Below are 21608 nucleotides of genomic sequence, written 5' to 3' on the forward strand. Positions count from 1 at the left end.
AGCGTTTAAAGGCACTGCATCACAGTGCCAGAGTCATCACTCCAGACCCTGGTTAGATTCCAGGCTGTTTCACAACCGGCCGTGATTGAGCGTCCCATAGGGCGGAGCGCAATTGGCTCAATGTCGTCCGGGTTAGGGTTTGGCTGGGGTAGGCCGTCATTGTAAATAAGAATTTGTTCTTAACTGACTTGCCTAGTTAAATAAAGGTTAAATAGAAATATGTAAATGTTTCATGAACTACTTCATAAGCGAAGATTCAGCACTCCATTTAGAAAACAAACATGTCGGTGAGCATATTGCATGCAGTTTTATCAACTCAAGACCTTTCACTCCAATGAGGCAGAGAGTAGAGGTGGAGGAGAATAAAGGAACAGAAGACAAGTGATGCTAAAATGAACATTTATAATGACTCTTTGTTGCTGTTGCCATCGCAAAAATAATCTTTAAAAAACAATTCAATATATTAACACTGAAATGCTGACTTCACTGGTAGTCCACGAGTCATAAAACACAACTCACAGATTTTTTTTACAAACACAGTACTACAGTTACATTATATAGTCATTACCCTTAAATCTATTAATGAATGATGTTCAGATAAATTTATAATAATAATTAAAAAAAGTTCACAAAAATGACACTTTAAAAATCCTTTCATTCCCTTTTCATAGTTGCTGTTGTCATTAATCAACAGTGTATCGTTATAAAAGGAACTGCTTCTGAGATGTTTCACTGAGGAAAGCAGTAAATAGACTGGCAGCATATAAAAATAGTGGCATGTCATGTCAAATGTCAAACAATGAAGTGTTGTCTGGGAGAAATGGGATTGGGAAGTGAACCATCCCAGTGCTACCACAGATTCAGTGTGTAGGCTAGCTGGCTTTTGGCTTAATGGAGATTTCATTTGGCACTCGTATTGGCAAATATCTCGATTAAAAAGCTCCCATCCGTACTTCACTGAAATGGCTCAAGGAAAGAGAGTGTTGCCCTTGTATCTTTCAGATTGAGACTGTGTCTGTGTAAAGGCATCCAAGCAAATGCTTAAGTCAAAGGACAAGTGAGGCCTAAACTTTCAAATGGTATCTTCTCTGTCTTAATATAGAGACACTAGTCATTCAGATTGACAAAACTCTTTTTAGTTTTGAATAACATTTAACTTATGCTGACAGTCCATTTCTTGAAATGGAAAAACAAAAAGAGTTTTACAAAATTAAAAACCTAACCTAAAATAATATTTGCAATGGAGCCAAAGAGGTGTGCAAGGCATTGTCATGCTTTTTCAATCAACATTTTAGTTAACTTTCAACCCTTCAGAATTATCCGGATGACAAGAAAACAAACAAACAAAATGAAAATTCATACAGTTGTAGTCTCAGCAAAGTTTGGCAATAAACCTGGGGTCAAAATAATAAAAACACACAAAGGGTGGATAAGGTCAACTAAGTTCATGGGAGGGTCATAAAAGGGTCAAAGATAAGGTGCCAGACACAACACCACACATAATCGTAATGTCATGTAGGCTGAAATGATGATGAAGAGAGTTGAGGAGAAGCGGGGGCAAGCAGCCTGAACCGTCTTAGTCCTGTGTCTGATAGTTCAACGGAATCCCCCCCCGAGGAGGATCACTGGGGGGTTAGGTGAATATCCAGATGATTCTTTTTTAAATAATATATATTTTATAAATGTTTGGAATGGTGTTGACTTAGTTTGGCACTCTGTAGTGGAGAGGTTAGAACAGTGATGGAGGTTAGTAGCAGTGCATGACAGAAGAATGAGACAGACACTCAAAGCATGCATGTGGTAAAGTAGTTAGGCCATTTTAGGTTACACAGGGTTCTAAAATGTTGTTGTCATCAAATACACCAACACTGACAGCGGTATGACCGAAGTGATCACATTTTTCCGGTGCTGTTTTTGTCTCTGATCTAATATTACATTAGCGAGACCTTGGGATAGCATTCTGTAACGTAACAAATATGGACTCTGATAACAACACATAGAGACAGTGTATGAGGTTTACCATGCTTTCAATGCCAATTTGTTCATAAAAATACTCCCACCGCTAGACTTCAAGGCAGCAGAATGCAACATGACAAGGTGGAACAGTTCCACTCTTAAGTTCCCTCTTTTAAATCTAGAATCCTTAATTGAAAAAATTACAAAGCTGAGGGATGGGTCTGGAGAAATGTAACAACTCAAATTCATAGACAGTCATGGATGCAAGGACTGACCATGCATGATATTAACATTTTAGTTTTAACCATGTTTTGAGGCAATAAAGCGTTTGTTTACATCTACATTGTTAGCAAACATTGGAGTAAAACAAGCGCATATTTGGGGTTCTGCTGTGATACGACAGTTGAACTAAGCTTATGAGGCATGTATAAGTTATATTCTTCAAGGATCAATGGGTATATATCATTAATTTATAAGTTAAAAAAATTATGTAGCAACAAAGGATTCTATCTTCAAAGAGAGATTTGCTCATTGCGATTAACACAAATCTTTGCTAAAAGGAAATGAGAATCGATATTGTGAGGACTCGGGTGCCACCTTTTCAAAGAAGTCTGATACACAAACCCCTCTCATCATTCACAAAAAGTTTCATTTTTTTGAGTGTTTGTTTGTTTTTTACTAAAACAATAACATCAGAGCAACAGCAAAGAATGACAAAAACGGCAGAAAATTAACATTGTTTGCTTTGTTTCACATCCAATAATAGGAGATGTAATTTGTAAAAAGTAAAGTGCATTTATGCAACACCAAACATACAGGATAATGTTTACAGCGAATCTGAAGTGTTGTTGAAACATATCTGGATTATGACTATGGCCATGTCCGGCCTACCTGACTATAGCTGAAATTGGTTCTTGACATAATATGTTAACGCTACATGTAGTTGACATTCCAGCCTTGAATTCACATTTAAAGACTGATAAACATTCAACAGAAATAATGAGCAAATGGTAGTACATTCATAGATTAGATCTGGGAATTCAAGCTGTAGTATAAAAAATCGTAAAAAATATTACGCAGGTTTTGTGAGGTTTAACCTGATCCTAAAAAAATGCATGCCTGGTATTCTAGAAAGCAAAACACAAGAATAACACTGACTAACATTTTCGCATTTGTAATACGTCTCATGGTACCTTAAGAAAACAAAATCATATCTGTAATAATATAAAGAGATGGACTGTATGAGAATTTGATCTGAAATATGTTGTATTTGGACCAACATGACAATAATAGAACCCCTCCCAACTTACGACAATAAACCATTTTTTAAATATGAGACGGTTTTAACGTAAGTGCTCTACAACTGATTGCATGCAACGTTATGTCTTTGAATGTTGCGAGAACACCTCCATTTTTTTTGCATTCATTTTTTCCCCTCCTTATTTCACTTTGATACCATGCAATAGAAGACGTGCAAAAAGATAACACCTAACTCCACGAAACACATTTTGTCTGATAATGGCTGGCTATGTTATGAATGCTTATAACATGTTATGCTAAGTCCATGCTGGCCTATAGAGACATTTGTGAAAAACAGCAGTGCTTAAGCCACAGGTCAAATGAACACACAGGGGATGCATGGAGTGTAAAACAACATGGATCCATAAAAATCACAATCTTTAGCTCTTACTTTATGTAGCTATGGGGTAAAACAATGCACAAAACAGTTATCCATCCTTTGTTTTCTTAAGTAATGTATTTGATTATCTTTTCTTAACTTAAAAACATTGTTTGATTGGCACTTGATCAGCACTTCTAAACAAGTTATTGATATCTAACATTTGATTGCACATCTACAATTTCAAAAGCTGCAGAAGTCTAGTTTGGCACAGGTTGTACTATAGAGTCTATTATTACTGTTACTATCTTACCAATACTGTATAGTATTCTATACACCTAATTGTATGCCCCTGTCTTTTAGAGCATGTTTCTAATCAACAGACCAGACATCTTTTCAACTAAAATGTTTTGTATATTTTACTTATCAAATAGCAGCATTTTCATAATTTACAAAAAGTACATGTAAACCTATTAATTCAAAATCTTAGTAATTTCAAAGGTACATACGACAAACATAACCAAAACACAAAACAGGACAACATGCTACTATATTGCTTCCAATATTCTTTACATTTTTCTTACGGTCAAACTAAATGACAGAAATATGGACGCCATATGATGAGTCATCGTAATGCACAAACAAATAGCGAAGCTAATCTTACTCAGGCTTAGTTGGCACTCTTCATCATCCACACAAAGATAACATAGAGTTTCACATTGTATCGACGAGACGCTGGACTGCATTTGGACTACAAACTAGAATAGCTACAATAACGTACATATACATCATGTTGACATGACATATTCCACAGAAATTAATTTCTAGTCATTTTTCAGATAAGAGGATATGCATAAAGGATGTCACTGTTTCAGCATGAGGTCACGAACGAGTTCCCATCTTTCTCTTGCGCTCTATCATTAACTTTTTTTGAAATAAACTCCTGTTAAAAGGCTGAAATAGAAGTTCTGTTTGGTCAACCAACAGACATTTGCTCATTGAACAAAGATTTGCTTTCTTATTTTGCTTTCCAGTAGAAAAAAATACATAACCTCTCCCGTTCCCCTAAAAGGTCATAGATTACAACGTAAGCCTGTCTAACTCCTACTTGTTCTTCTTTTAGTAGGGAATTTGATACCGTAGTTTGAACCAATGTTGCTTGTTGGTCTTGTGGGGTGTCACAGTTTGGAGGCAGTTGTTATCTGTGCATTTTTTGCCTGGTGAACTCTATGGGCTGTGAAAATATTTGCATACCCTTATGACCTATAGTGCATAACTGCTATCGATCACTTTGGCACTCCCTGCAACCCCAGACGTCAGCGCCTATGAGTAGACGTCAGGAAGGAGAGAGAGGGGGAGCAGAGTGGAGGAGAGAGAGAAGGGAATCTGGATATAGGAGCGTTCTAAAATATACTCAAAATACCATATGAAGGGTGGGAGAAATGTCGGAGTAAGTAATGTAATGAACGGAAAAGGAGGACAATGTATAGATCAGACAGCTCTAGAGTAGTCCTCTAAACCAAGTCTAGTTGCATTGCTTATATTATTAAATTCACCTTGATTTGTGCTTTTATTTTAAATCAGCGTAAACATTTTGTGAGGTTAGGGCTAAAATATGAAGGTTTCTGAACCCCACGGGTGGAAGTTACAGATATTTTAACTGGAGTGCCATTTCAAATAACCAGTGCACCATTGAGTACTGTTATAAGTCACAGCACATCCCTTCAGAAATACAATGAAAGGGAAACGTATATTCAGTTGAGTCAAGGTAATGGGGCTTGTGGCTAATGCCATGCCATGCGGAGTGCTCAAACACATAGTTGATAGTAAGATGAGGTAAAGGTAACTTCTTTCTCGAGCAAACATTCCTTAGAATAACTATTGAGTAGGTATGGTGGAGGAGGGGTGTGGTCATTTCACTCATAAAAAGGGAGTGTTGCTTTTTCTTTGATTCTCTGCAGCTATCCCTTCCGGTCCTGTATTACTGAAAGCCAATCACAGAGCTCTGGTTACATAAGGATAAACGTGTGAAATGGAAAAGAGGGTCCGAATAAGATTCAGGGACTGCTGTGCAGGAAAATAAATGTAGTAGGAGTCATTTGGATTAATAAAAGACAATATGGTTGACCGATGACTCTGGACTCATCAGTAGAAGAGACTTCCATTAATATGAATGTATAGCAGCTCTCTGCTGTGCAATATTATTGGTAAACCAAAACATCTCCAAGACATCACATTATGGATGTTCTTGTGGAGATGTTCCTTATCTCACTGCCCGGCTGGTCTTGCTCTAGAACATGCAATGCATGTGTGTCAGCTGTAGGCCTATTTCTTGGATATGTACATCAACATATGAACACTTGGCTCAAGAAGGGACAGGCGAAATATGCGTTGTGTCTTCGTTGTGTCTCACAGTGCAGTCATAATAGACCCAGTGTACTCGGATGAAAACCAATGTATAGCAGCGCAGAAGCAAGCAAGGGTAATCTTTGTTTGTTTGAGAATGTTCTAGAAGACAATTACTCCCCCCCCCCCCCTGCAATTATCCTTACAGAATGTCAGCAAAATGTTTCAGCAATGCATTATGCACTACTGCCAATGTAAGCTAGTGTCGATGTCTGCTTTAGGCAAGATAACAAGTTGGACTGACCAACTGCATATACTGTTCGACTCCATATTGGTATTTACTCTGATTGGGAAGAATGGTTCACAAAAAACTCTAAATGGTTTCAGTCCAAATGTGTTTCATGGTGACTCCATTTCTTTCTCATTCGTGTCTCTCTTGACTACCAGCCACCCTAAATCTAAAGCAATTGTCTTCTTGTTCACAGATAAGGTTCAAACTGCTTTTCTTAACAAAACTGCTTTGTAGTGCTTCATTCCCTTGGGGGACTCTTCTGGTTAGATGTTCCTTCAATTGAAAAGGTAATGTAACATACCTCGAGCTGTGTCTAGTGCTGTCTTCCCTTTTGGATACGATGCTCCTTCCCATAGGGGTTTAATCATATTTCTACATACTGTAGGAGTATGTCCCAAGGAGCAATATCGGCTGGCAAACTCAAAGTACATGGCCAATTTATGACAATAGGATAACAATTATTGGTTTTAAACCAGTAACTACGTTATTTGGATCTAAACTGCCCATGATGGTACAAGAAACAGTTTGCCATGGCAACTAAAGGACAACTGATTTACTGGGGTAAAATATTAAGACTAGCAATCATAGCATGAGATCTTTACTCACATAAAGGCAGAACTAAATCCCGTAAACTATAAATGAGTGGACAACGCTTGGCATCTCACAATCATGGATAGGGAGAGCAATCTCCAAAGGGATTTTCAATTTAGGTAATACAGGAGATATAGGCCTATCTGTAGTTATGTTTTCGTAGCACCAAAAGTGGTGTGTATGTGAGTGGCGGTCTACATGTATGAATGATTGTCTGTGTGTGTTCCTGTGTATGTGTGTGTACATTCCTGTGTGTCTCATCTATCCTCTCACATTGAACATTTGACCCCCGATCTACACTCATATATAGTTACTGTGCAGTTCTGGGTTAAAACTATACATATCTGTCACTGCAACTCAACATTTGATCCTCGTTAATAACAAAATAACAATAATACTGTCTTTACATTCATATCAACCCGAATTCACAGGTTAAAATAATCTATACGTGTTTGAATGAGACCATATTTCAATAAATAATTGATGAAAATAAAAAATTATAACAACCAAAGTGTTAAAATCTTAATTTTGATATGAATCATACAGTGGCATGTCATTAACATTGTGATATCCGTTAAGAATTTAGATTAAAATGGATGCCTAATGGTCTTGGACGACCTCTGGTGAGCATCATTTAACCTCTCTCATGTAGACAAGGCCTTTTTTGCTTTGTTCACATGGAGAAAGGTTAACATCAAAGGAAAAAGGCATGAGCAAACATCCATCTCTGCTCTTTTAGCTTGTCTGGAACCTCAACTGACTCTCAACTCACCTGGAGCGGAGGTCTGCAACTGAAGCTGAAAAACCCACACAATGATAGAAGAGTGAAACGGAAGAGAACGAAACCCAAAACAAACCCAGCTATGAGGTTTCTGAATAGGGGTGAACTCGTGTGCTCACCCCTGGATCTGCAGCTTGGCAGTGGACCAGTTCAGCTTTACTCTAATCGCCATCATCAAAAGGACTCCTCACAGCTTTTTAAAAACATCAGGACCTCGGTCCTAAAAACACAATCACATATCACACAAACTTATCTTGGTTTTCTCCACCTCTTCCTCCTTTGTGATCTTCTCTTTTTAATACTGAAATATTGAACGGATATTTGGACATTTTTTTCCCCTCGCCGTGACCCTCGATTCCCTTTTATTTTCTCTGTCTCCATCCTTCCTTTATTTGACTATTTTTTTCCCATTTAGCCCACCTTCTGTGGGTTGGTGGCACGCACACCCTGCTCATACGTGATCCGCTGGCTGATCAGATACTGGGCAGCTTGCGTTGCCGCGGGCGACCCTGTTATGGTAACTTTACGGTTTCGCGTGCCGGGGATGAACTCTCCCTTTTTGGAGATCTGGATGCGGGCGCCTGTCAGCTCCTGGTACTCCACCAGCGTTTTACCACCTTTCCCCAGGATGGCGCCCACCAGATTCTCGGGCACGGCAATCTCCACCACGTCCTTGGCCCCATCTCCCAGCTTCTCTGTGGCCAGCAGGGAAGAGGCCATCAGTGGGGATGAGGCGTTCAGGTAGCCGTTGGAGGCCCCTGTGGCGGCAGCCAGCGAGCCCAGGGAGAAGCCGCCCAGGCCGACAGCGGGGTGGCCGGAGCCGCCGGAGGCATCGCTGGCATAGGAGGCCAGGAGGTTAGCGGCGGCAGCAGCGGCTGGGTTAGCGCTAGCAGCCACGGCGGCCAGGACCCCGGAGGCGGCAGCGGGGTTCAGGCCCAGACCCAGGGTGTTGGTGTTGTAGCCATAGCTGGCCAGTGTGTTGAGGGCCGAGGTGATGGCCAGCAGGTCATTGCCAGAGAAGCTGGACATGGTGCCCGGGAAGCCGCCCATTCCTGCCAGGCCGGCCTGGCCCAGAAGGCTGGAGGCAGTGGCGGCAGCCGCGGCTGCGTTGGGGAGGACCTCAGATGAGTTGGCGTAGGGGGAACCGGTGGGGTTGGAGTTGGCCACGGGGCCTGAGATGTTGGAGTAGCTGATGTTGAGGCAGCTGCTGCTCTGAGGGTCCTCCTGGATCTTCTGCACGATGATCTCCACGGCTTTGCAGTTCTGCTCGGGCTCCCCACTGATGGTGACCACGCGCTCCTGCAGGTTGATGCCTTCAGGCTTCTGGGACAGCTGCACCCAGGCACCCGACTGCTCCATCACCGCCTTGACCGTGGCCCCGCCCTTACCGATGATCAGCCCAGCCGTGCTGTTGGGCACAATCAATTTAGCCTGCAGAGGAATGTTGGGAGCCAGAGGGAGGAGGGGAGGGAGGAAGGGAGAGAGTGAGTGATTGTTAAGTAGGAAAGAGAGGTAGATAAATATATCTCTCACAGAATCATTCTACAATCCCAGCCCCCCTGCTTTACTCAGCAATGTGTTAATCCCAGGGGTTAAGGCTACAGCTGTCGTCCAGCTCTGTGGCACTGTGGAGGACCTAGCGGTCGGTCGGCCGTTAAAAATAAACCCTTGCCTTCACATATTTCTGACCCTGTCAGGACTCGGGTTGTGGGGCAAGTTCCCGGTAAGAAGGCTCACCCCTGTCAGAAAAAGTGTGTGGCAAGTGTGACTGTGTTCTTGCCATGTGCTGACCATGTGCCCTTATGACCAGGTTTGCCATGTCCAAGGTTTTCCATCCAAATTGGGCTACTTTGAAAACGATGTTGTGGGTGAAAATGTTTTGGTGGCGGGCTGCGGGTTTTTGGGCTACTTCTAAGTTGCACTGCGACCGCCATTGCATTTCTCTTTAGAAACAAAAATGTATTTCACTGTGACCTAATGACTATCAGGCAGTGAGGCAGGCTGTTGCTGAGTGAGTGAGTGGTGGGGAGGGCCAGAGGAGTGTTTGTTGAGCGAGTGCTGCAGCAGGCAGCTGAGTCTACTATTGGCTGAGTTTACATGAGTGAGAGGATACATAGCAGCAGACGCGCATGTCATGACAACATTTTACCAGTTGTGGGCTATTTAGATTGTCATTATGGAGACAACTATTTCTTTTCAACCTTTTTTTCCTTAAAACATTAACATGCTAGAACTGATGCGCATCAAGAAATAACGGTGTCATAGCACTGGAAAACGACGTTGGGCGATTAGATAAAAAATTAACCATATCAAACAAAGTGTTTTATGCATGTTCAGTTCTTGGGTCTCGAAGGCTGCGCGAGTGGAAATTTGAAATGGAAGTTATGGATCCCCCTCGTGTGCTTCTGTTATGGGGAAGTCCTCAATGGAACTGACATTGAAATGTTGAGAATGATATCTGTTGGCCATCAAGTAGCCTATTCATTTATCTGCCATTGTAGGCTACTGTAGTCTACCATTTGATACAATAAATATGTTAAAATGGCGATATCACTGGAGTCATTACAAATCAATTAGTGCCACTTCTGTAGCCTACCTGAAGCTGGCAAACCAATTTAATAAATAGCCTATAACTTCAGTTTATTGTTGTTGTAGCCTTGTGTTATTATGCAATTATTAATTCATTAAATTGGAAGTTATCAAAGCTCCACAATTGCTGATCAGTAGGTAGAATGCATTAGATTGACGGTAACAGTAGTCAGATTAGGCTAAAGAAAAAAAACACTGGCTGTTGTTGACAAGCATATTCAGTTCATATCCATATTCTTAATATTTGGTTCAGTGATTGAAATTATGACCCCATCCTCAGTAGCCTATTCCAGCAGGCTATTGGACAACACAAGCACTTCTTACCTCGAAATCACCTCGCTATTCATGTTGAATAAATGAGTCTGTCAATTTGAACGAAGCAAGCCGCTAAATCATTCTGCTTACATCTTGCCTACATCTTGGCTAGACTACTGTAGGCTATCTGAAATTAGATGTAGACCTATCAGGGCTATAGGCTACCTGCATATAGCTAAGATCCTCCTGATTCATGCTTACAAGCACAAATTAAAGCAGGAAGCACCAGTGACTTGGTCTATAAAAAAGTGGTCAGATGAAGCAGATGCTAAACTACAGGACTGTTTTGCTATCACAGACTGGAACATGTTCCGGGATTCTTCCGATGGCATTGAGTACACTACATCGGTCACTGGCTTTATCAATAAGTGCATCGAGGACGTCGTTCCCACAGTGACTGTACGTACATACCCCAACCAGAAGCCATGGATTACAGGCAACGTACACACTGAGCTAAAAGGGTAGAGTTGCCACTTTCAAGGTGTGGGACTCTAACCCGGAAGCGTACAAGAAATCCTGCTATGCCCTGCGATGAACCATCAAACAGATAAAGCGTCAATACAGGGCTAAGATTGAATCATACTACACCGGCTCCGATGCTCGTCTTATATGGCAGGGCTTGCAAACTATTACAGACTTCAAAGGGAAGCACAGCCACAAGCTGCTCAGTGACATGAGCCTACCAGATGAGCTAAATCACTTCTATGCTCGCTTCGAGGCAAGCAACACTGAGGCATGCATGAGAGCATCAGCTGTTCCGGACGACTGTGTGATCATGCACTCAGTAGCCGACGTGAGTAAGACCTTTAAACAGGTCAAAATACATAAGGCTGCGGGGCCAGACGGATTACCAGGACGTGTGCTCCGGGCATGTGCTGACCAACTGGCAGGTGTCTTCACTAACATTTTCAACATGTCCCTGATTGAGCCTGTAATACCAACATGTTTCAAGCTGACCACCATAGTCCCTGTGCTCAAGAACACAAAGGTAACCTGCCTAAATGACTCACTCAAGTCCGTAGCCATGAAGTGCTTTGAAAGGCTGGTCATGGCTCACATCAACACCATTATCCCAGAAACCCTAGACCCACTCCAATTTGCATACCGCTCAAACAGATCCACAGATGATGCCATCTCTATTGCACTCTACACTGCCCTTTCTCACCTGGACAAAAGGAACACTTATGTGAGAATGCTATTCATTGACTACAGCTCAGCGTTCAACACCATAGTACCCTCAAAACTCATTACTAAGCTAAGGATCCTGTGACTAAACACCTCCCTCTGCAACTGGATCCTGGACTTCCTTACGGGCCGCCCCCAGGTGGTGAGGGTAGGTAGCTACACATCTTCCACGCTTTTCATCAACCTTGGAGCCCCCCTGGGGTGATTGCTCAGTCCCGTCCTGTACTCCCTGTTCACCCACGACTGCATGGCCAGGCACGACTCCAACACCATCATTAAGTTTGCTGACGACACAACAGTGGTAGGCCTGAACACCGACAGCGACGAGACAGCCTATAGGGAGGAGGTCAGAGACCTGGCCGGGTGGTGCCAGAATAACAACCTATCCCTCAACGTAACCAAGACTAAGGAGATGATTGTGGACTACAGGAAAAGGAGGACCGAGTATGCCCCTATTCTCATCGACGGGGCTGTAGTGGAGCACGTTCAGAGCTTCAAGTTCCTTGGTGTCCACATCACCAACAAACTAGAATGGTCCAAACACACCAAGACAGTCGTGAAGAGGGCACGAGAAAGCCGATTCCCCCTCAGGAAACCAAAAAGATTTGGCATGGGTCCTGAGATCCTCAAAAGGTTGTACAGCTGCAACATCGAGAGCATCCTGACTGGTTGCATCACTGCCTGGTACGGCAATTGCTCGGCCTCCGACCGCAAGGCACTACAGAGGGTAGTGCATACGGCCCAGTACATCACTGGGGCTAAGCTGCCTGCCATCCAGGATCTCTACACCAGGCGGTGTCAGAGGAAGGCCCTAAAAATGGTCAAATTGCCACCCCAGTCATAGACTGTTCTCTCTACTACCGCATGGCAAGCGGTGCCAGAGTGTCAAGTCTAGGACAAAAAGTCTTAACAGTTTTCACCCCCAAGCCATAAGACTCCTTAACAGGTAATCAAATGGCTACTCGAACTATTTGCATTGTGTGCCCCCGCCAACCCCTCTTTTACGCTGCTGCTACTCTCTGTTTATCATATATGGACAGTCACTTTAACTATACATTCATGTACATATGTACATACTACCTCAATTGGCCCGACCAACCAGTGCTCCCGCACATTGGCTAACCGGGATATCTGCATTGTGTCCCGCCACCCGCCAACCCCTCTTTACGCTACTGCTACTCTCTGTTCATCATATATGCATAGTCACTTTAACCATATCTACATACTACCTCAATCAGCCTGACTAATCGGTGTCTGTATGTAGCTTCGCTACTGTATATAGCCTCGCTACTGTTTTTCACTGTCTTTTTACTGTTGTTTTTTTTTCTTTACTTACCTATTGTTCACCTAATACCTTTTTTGCACTATTGGTTGGAGCCTGTAAGTAAGCATTTCACTGTAAGATCTACACCTGTTGTATTCGGCGCACGTGACAAATAAACTTTGATTTGATTTGAAAACCAAGGCAAAGTTGAATTGCAATCATAAACCCAGATTTTAGTCTGTAGCCTATGCCTATTGAAATAACAAGACAATCTCGCAAATGGGCCATTAATAACGGTTTGTAGTCTTAACATCTGACATAATAACGGCACAATTGCCATTTTTTTAAAGTGTTTTTTTTGCGCAGAGACTTTGAAATCCTCTGTCCAACTTTCATCACTCAAACTCTCCTGTCTGATATATTTATAGTTATGTACATGCGCAAAAGGGATTTATTTACACGTATAGCCTGGGTGGTTCGAGCCTTGAATGCTGATTGAATGACAGCCGTGGTATATCAGACCGTATACCACTGGTATGACAAAAACATTTTTTTTTACTGCTCTAATTACATTGGTAACCAGTTTATAATCGCAATAAGGCACCTTGGGGGTTTGTGGTATATGGCCAATATACCACGGCTAAGGGCTGTATCCAGGAACTCCGCGTTGCGTCTTGCTTAAGAACAGCCCTTAGCCGTCGTATATTGGCCATATACCACACCCTCGTGCCGTATTGCTTAAATATGGAACGGGTATGACAAAAAAAAACGTTTTACTGTTCTAATTATGTTGGTAACCAGTTTACTGTATAATAGCAATAAGGAACCTTTGGGGTTTGTGGTATATGGCCAATACACGGCTAATGGCTTTATCCAGGCATTCTTGCAACATATTCAAATTCCTTTATTACGTCACGTCATAGCTCGCATTTATTATTTTGATGAAAACCAGATGCAGCTTCTAATGCCATTACAAGTTACGTCGATATTTCTTCTTCATTGGCCCGATAACGTTATGGAAAAAGGGTTTATTGCATAAATGTGTCAACTCCTCTCTTGTTGCAGAAAAAATATGGGCTACTTTTCAGGCCTTCTGTACAGGTTTTAAGTGGTCATTGGGGTAGAAATTTTAGTTAGACCTGGAAACCCTGCTTATGACATGTCAATATTGTAGACAAACAGACAGATCATCAGGGAAGGAACATGCTTTGATCTGTCAAGTATGATGGTCGGTCAGGGCTGGCTGACTGTGAGTGTACCGTGCCTCACCTGTTTGACGCGGTCGGGGTTGACAGTGGTCTGTGGTTGCAGTATGCTGACTGGCTCTGTTTTCTGGGCGCTCTGAGGCATCTCACGGACTTTCTCCGCGATGAAGCTGTGGACACTATTCAGCGCCTCGACTGTACCCTGTATCAGACATACACGCTCTGTGGTTCCTGTGTGGAGAGAAGAGAAAACATATACATCTCGGTGTATCAATACCACTTTCTTTGGGATCACAGTCTTGTGAGAACATAGATTCTTGTGCTTTGGGGTCAGCGTCCGCTATGGCTGTAGTATATCACTTCCAAGAGACTTCCTTGTTCAATTTAAGGAACAGGATTTCTTGGATAAAACATGTTTTTATCAAGTACCTGTTTTACTAAAACTAATACTTAGTGTTGCAAAGCAACCTAATTTATAACTGAATAGCTACTTATGCAGTGACTATTTGCAGAAAAAAATGGATGCTCAAGGTTTGATATCACAGTTTCTTTATGCAGTGGTGCTAATTGCTAACCTATCCCATAATACTCCACCCCCCAAGTAGGCGCTCAAAAATAGAGCAGCTAAAAGAGTAGGATTCCTCCTAAATTATGTAACTCTTCCAGGGCCCTGGAATGCAGGGCCTTTCCTTTCCCCACTGCCCCGTCCATAGTCTCCATACACCCTTCCCTCTTGCAAGTTTCTTTCTACACCCCCGTTGTCGGGCCTACCGGAATTCCGTTGCCATGGTTAAGGAGCTGCACTGTGGAAACAGGTGATGTAACAGCATGTCCGTTCTACAGCCTGCTTCTCTTCCTTTGACTCCTTCGCTTTCTCTCCCTCTCTTACTCCCCTCATTTGCCTTGCTTTATTTCTCTCCTTCCTTCGCACAGATTCACATTCAAGAAAAACTTAAATATGTTTTACCTCATTTCTACCAGCATGTCACATGTGGAACCAGAGGGAAAAAAACTTGAGACCACCTTTACTCCACACACAGAGCCTTTATTTGGCAAATCTGACCATAATTATATCCTCCTGATTTCTGCTTACAAGCTAAAACTAAAGCAGGAAGTACCAGTGATTCGTACATATCAAAACCAGAAGCCATGGATTACAGGCAACATCCATACCGAGCTTAAGGCTAGCGCTAGTCGCTTTCAAGGAGCTGGATCCGGACGCTTACAAGAAATCCCGCTATGCCCTCAGATGAACCATCAAACAGGCAAAGCGTCAATACAGAACTAAGATTGAATCCTACTACACCGGCTCTGATGCTCGTCGGATGTGGCAGGGCTTGAAAACTATTACGGACTACAAAGGGAAACCCAGCCACGAGCTGCACAGTGACGTGCTCCTACCAGACAAGCTAAATGCCTTTTATGCGTTTTATGTGAGCAAGACAGAAGAGCTGTGGACTATAGGAAAAGGAGGGCCGAACAGGTCCCCATTAACTTCGAAGGGGCAGTAATGTAGCGGGTCGAGAGTTTCAAGCTCTTTGGTGTCCATAAGACCAACGAACTATCATGGTCCAAACACAACAAGACAGTTTTGAAGAGTGCACAACACCTTCTCTCCCTCAGGAGACTGAAAAGATTGGGCATGGGTCCCCAGATCCTTAAAAAGTTCTATAGCTCCACTATCGAGAGCATCCTGACCAGTTGCATCACCGCCTGGTATGGCAACTGCTCAGCATCTGAACGTAAAGCGCTATATAGGGTAGTGCGTATGTCCCAGTACATCACTGGGGCTTAAGCTTCCTGCCATCCAGGACCTATATATTTTTTTAAATGATTTAACCTTTATTTAACCAGGAAGGGCTCATTGAGATTTGAAATCTATTTTTCAACGCCGTTCTGGCCAAGATAGGCAGCACCAAGTCATTACACAATTACAGACAGACATGAAAAACTACAAGTAATCTAGTAAAAAAACAGAGAATTCACAAGAATATAACAAAATCATAAAACAGCAAATTAAAAGCATTGACAGGTCAGGGAATCAGCCTCAAAATCCTTCATCAATGATTTAAAAACACCAATCGGTTCTTCCAGTTGAAAAGTATTTTGTGAGGCGTTCCAAGCCAATGGCGCAGAGTACATAAAAGCCTTTTTACCAAATTCAGTTTGAACATTTGGAACAGTTAGCAGGATAAAGTCAAGATATTTATATGAGGTTACAGTCTCAATCTCATTGCGGTAGTAATAGGTGAAAGGTTCAGAGGTCTATTTCTTGCTTTAGAAAACACAATTAGTTTAGTTTTGTCAATATTGAGGATAAGCTTCAATTGACACAAGGTATGTTGAACAGTATAAAAAGCAGTTTGCAAGTTCTGGAAAGCTTTTGTGAGAGACGAGTCACAACAATAAATAACAGTATCATCAACATAAAAGTGAAGTTGCACATTTTTGTCAAAATTATTTATATAAATAGTGAATAAGAGGGGACCAAGTACAAAGCCCTGGGACACACCATTACAGACAGACAATTTAATAGACATGAGTCCATCAAATTGAGTGCACTGAGTTCTATCAGACAGATAGTTAGCAAACAATGCAACTGAATGCTCTGAAAGACCTAAGCTCGACTATCTCTGACTCAGTATAGCATGATCAACTGTATCAAAAGCCTTAGAAAAGTCAAGGACTTCAGTGATATCATTTAAAACCTTAATGGCTGCTGTAATTGTGTTATGTTTCTTCCTGAAGCCCGATTGGTACGTTGATAAAGTAGAGTTACTATATAAAAAGGTTTCAAGTATTTTCGCCAGGGGTGACAGCTTTTAGATTGGCCTATAATTATTTAAAAGAGTTGGATCTCCCTCTTTTATTAAAAGTGGTAGGACAAATGTGTCACGCCCTGACCATAGAGAGTATTTTATTCTCTATTTTGGTTAGGTGTGACTAGGGTGGTTGATCTAGTGTGTTGATTTCTATGTTGGCCTGGTATGGTTCCCAATCAGAGGCAGCTGTTTATCATTGTCTCTGATTGGGGATCATATTTAGGCAGCCATTTCACCACTGTGTTTTGTGGGATCTTGTTTATGTGTAGTTGCCTGTGAGCACTGCTTGAGCTTCACATATCGGTTATGCTTCTTTGTTGTTTTTGTGAGTTTCATTTGATTAAACATGTGGAACTCTACGTACGCTGCGCCTTGGTCCGTTAATTCATTAGACGATCGCGACAAAATGCTGATTTCCAGATCTTTGGAATTTCATTACATTCCAGGGTTAGATTGAACAGATATGTACTGTAAGTGGTTCAGCTATGAAATCAGCTGCCAGTTTTAAAAAACAGGGATCAAGAAGATCAGGACCTGCAGGCTTTCTCTGATCTAAGGATTTCAGGGCTTTATGTACTTCCTGCACTGAGAATGGCAAAAAGCTAGAAGTTGGACCAGCTCTCACTGGTTCATCCACACAGGGTTGTACAGAGACAGAGGATACTGAATCAAACAGCCTACCAGATGATACAACGTGCTTATTGAAACAATTCAGCATTTCAGTTGTCATATTCAACCACAGAGTCCTTCAATACACATGACAGTAATTCATGTAAGCATTACAGACATAGACTTAGTAGCCTTCCAAAACTTTCTAGGGTCATTCAGGTTATCAGTGGTAACAGACATAACATTTTCAGACTTGGCCTTCCTGAGAAGAAAAGAACACTTGTTTCGTAGCTGCCTGAAAAGAAGCCAATCAGCATCAGAATATGATTTCCTTGCTTTAGCCCAGGCTAGATTACGTTTGTTAATAATACAAGACATCTCAGAAGAAAACCCTGGATTATCTCGCCCTTTAACTCTGAACTTGTGGAATGGGGCATGTTTGTTTACTATTTGGATAAAAAACAATCTGAAAGAATTTACAGGCAGTTTCCACTCCAGACAAAATAAAACAAATCATGAAAGAAAGCCTGCTCATTAAAACTCTTTAAATGTCTTATGAATAAAGCGTGGGTTTGTTTTAGGAACCTTCGTATTTCTAACATCAACAACAGCACAATGGTCACTTAAATCATTACAGTAAACACCAACCACAGAATATTTATGTGGAACATTTGTCAATATAAAATCAATCAGGGTAGATTTCTCTGGACATTTGAGATGTGGGTGAGTTAATCAACTGGGTACGGTAAGATTCATAGAATTACAATACATTTTATAATCAGAGACCGACTTTAACCAACACCAGTTGAGATCACCAATCAAGATAATTTCACTGTAAAGAAGTTTAGACATACGGTGCAAAAAAATAATATATATATACATCACTGAGAGCAGAGGGAGGTCTATAACAGCCCATCACAGTTATAGAGAGACCCTTTGAAACCTCAAGATTCAAAGCAAGAAAGTACAAGAAAGTACAACTGTTTACAAATAGTTGAAGACTTTGCCACACTTACAAGGAATTTAGTCTTTACATATATAGCCACACTCCCACCTTTCTTAACTTGATCAGTGCGATACACATTGTAACCATTTATACAAATATCCTTATCAAGAACAGACTTGCTGAGCCAGGTTTCAGAAAACACAATTACATCAGCATCAGTTGATTTAGCTCAAATCCTAACCCCATCCACTTTTGACAACAGTACATTTAAATGAAAAATACCAAAACCAGATCTAGATTTAAAATCAGAGGGGGTTTGGAGACATTGCATATCAGGGCCAGGTTTAGGATGCACGTTACCTGATATCAACAAAATTAGAATAACTAGGCACCTCTGTTTAATAACCTTCCACGGCTTCTCTTTTTTAATAGACTTACTGCAAGCGAATTCTACAAGTGAGTTACCAGACAATACAAAACAGTCATTTAAAACCATTCGACTTTGGTAGTGACACAAGTTCGTACCGTTCACATCATGCCTCAAAGGCATCGGCACTTGGACTAGTGGACCGAGTGAAAAAGAGCGAGTTTCCGCAGACAAAATGTCTAATGGACGGGAGAGCACATTGTCAGATGTACTCACCCAGCGACAATGTATGTTTTCTCCAGAGTTCAGTAAAGTCAGTGCACAAAGCAATACCACGGAAATTGTCATTTTCTCTGAGAGATGTAAGAAATAGAGGCCAAGGAAAGGTAAGGGGAGAGAGGGACTGTGCGTATGTATGAGTCTGTACGTGAGTGTGTGAGTTTATTGGGTGTGGGGGTTGATTGAGAGAACGGGTTGGGGATTGTTGAGCTGCCTCTGATAGCCAGGCGGAGAGCGAAGAGGAGCAGCTTGGACGAGACAATCCGCAGAGGGAAAGCTGAAGATATAACCCAGGCCAGCCAGAGAGAGAGTTACTTTGGTAAACTTCAAGTAAATAAGTGCAAATAGCAAAAAATATATATATCAGAGTTGAGGGAGACCTGCGATCTTTGCACCAGCAAAAGAAAATAGTTTGCACTACACAACAAGGAAATTGTAGATTTGCTCCACCATAAATTAATAGGTTATTAGTAGGTTAGAAATTACTAGTCACAGACAAACAACTTGACATGCTGCCATCTTGGATCTATATATTGTCCCTAGAATTTCTAAGCAAACAGCTGGAGGCAGGGCTTTCTCCTATAGAGCTCCATTTTTATGGAATGGTCTGCCTATCCATGTGCAAGACACAGACCCGGTCTTGACCTTTAAGTCTTTATTGAAGACTCATCTCTAGTAGGTCCTATGATTGAGTGTAGTCTGGCCCAGGGGTTTGAAGGTGAACAGAAAGGTACTGGAATGACGAACCGCCCTTGCTGTCTCTGCCTGGCCGGTTCCCCTCTCTCCACTGGGATTCTCTGCCTCTAACCCTATTACAGGGGGCTGAGTCACTGGCTTACTGGTGCTCTTCCATGCCGTCCCTAGGAGGGGTGCTTCACTTGAGTGAGTTGAGACACTGACGTGATCTTCCTGTCTGGGTTGGTGCCCCCTCGGGTTCGTGCAGTGGGGGAGATCTTCGTGGGCTATACTCGGTCTTGTCTCAGGATAGTAAGTTGGTGGTTTGAAGATATCCCTCTAGTGGTGTGGGGGCTGTGCTTTGGCAAAGTGGGTAGGGTTATATCCTGCCTGTTTGGCCCTGTCCGGGGGTATCATCGGATGGGGCCACAGTGTCTCCTGACCCCTCCTGTCTCAGCTTCCAGTATTTATGCTGCAATAGTTTATGTGTTGGGGGGCTAGGGTCAGTCTGTTATATCTGGAGTATTTCTCCTGTCATATCCGGTGACCTGTGTGAATTTAAATATGCTCCCTCTAACTCTCTCTTTCTTTTCTCTCTTCTCTTGGAGGACCTGAGCCCTAGGACCATGCCTCAGGACTACCTGGCCTGATGACTACTTGCTGTCCCCAGTCCACCTGGTCGTGCTGCTGCTCCAGTTTCAACTGTTCTGCATGCGGCTATGGACCCCTGACCTGTTCACTGTTCACCGGACGTGCAACCTTGTTCCGGACCTGCTGTTTTCGACTCTCTCTCTCTACCGCACCTGCTGTCTCTAACTCTGAATGATTGGCTATGAAAAGCCAACTGACATTTACTCCTGAGGTGCTGACCTGTTGAACCCTCTACAACCATTGTGATTATTATTATTTGACCCTGCTGGTCATCTATGAATGTTTGAACATCTTGGCCATGTACTGTTATAATCTCCACCTGGCACAGCCAGAAGAGGACTGGCCACCCCGCAGAGCATGGTTCCTCTCGAGGTTTCTTCCTAGGTTCCTGCCTTTCTAGCGAGTTTTTCCTAGCCACCGTGCTTCTACATCTGCATTGCTTGCTGTTTGGGTTTTTAGGCTGGGTTTCTGTACAGCACTTTGTGACATCAGCTGATGTAAAAAGGGCATTATAAATACATTTGATTGATTGATTGATTGATAGATAGATAGATATACTAGGTGGTGTAAGAGGAAGGCCCCAAAAATTGTCAAAGACATCAGTCACCCTAGTCATAGACTGTTCTCTCTGCTACCGCACGGCAAGCAGTACCGGAGTGCCAAGTCTAGGTCCAAAAGGCTCCTTAACAGCTTCTACCCCCAAGCCATAAGAATGCTGAACCATTAATCAAATGGCCACCCGGACTACTTACTTTGTTTTTACACTGCTGCTACTTGATGTTTATTATCTATGCATAGTAACTTTACAAATGACCTTGACTAAACTGTACCCCTGTATATTGCCTCGTTATTGTTATGTCATTTTCTTGTATTACTTTTAGATATAATTATTTTACTTTACTTTATTTAGTAAATATTTCCTTAACTTTATTTCTTGAACTGCATTGTTGGTTAAAGGGCTTGTAACTAAGCATTTCACGGTAAGGTTGCATTCTGTTGTATTCGGCGCATGTGACAAATAAAATATGATTTGAAATACTTCTACACCCACATCATACATTCAATCTCACACCACCAGCTTTACAATAAGCACTACATTGTGTTATATCTATCAAAA

General features: G+C 42.1%; 1 protein-coding gene across 1 annotated transcript in view; it reads right to left on the bottom strand.

The window, feature by feature from the left end:
• Positions 1-382: 382 nt before the first annotated feature.
• nova1 (NOVA alternative splicing regulator 1) overlaps positions 383-21608 on the bottom strand; it is a 33006-nt gene continuing 11780 nt past the window's right edge. The window contains exons 3-4 of the mRNA XM_055876387.1: positions 14207-14373; positions 383-9015 (exon numbers count right to left, since the gene is read on the bottom strand). Of these exons, the coding sequence (XP_055732362.1) occupies positions 7996-9015; positions 14207-14373 (1187 nt within the window). The 3' untranslated portion in view covers positions 383-7995. The remainder of the gene's footprint in view (positions 9016-14206; positions 14374-21608) is intronic.

The sequence above is a fragment of the Salvelinus fontinalis genome, chromosome 2 (genome assembly GCF_029448725.1).
Source record: "Salvelinus fontinalis isolate EN_2023a chromosome 2, ASM2944872v1, whole genome shotgun sequence".
NCBI lineage: Eukaryota > Metazoa > Chordata > Actinopteri > Salmoniformes > Salmonidae > Salvelinus > Salvelinus fontinalis.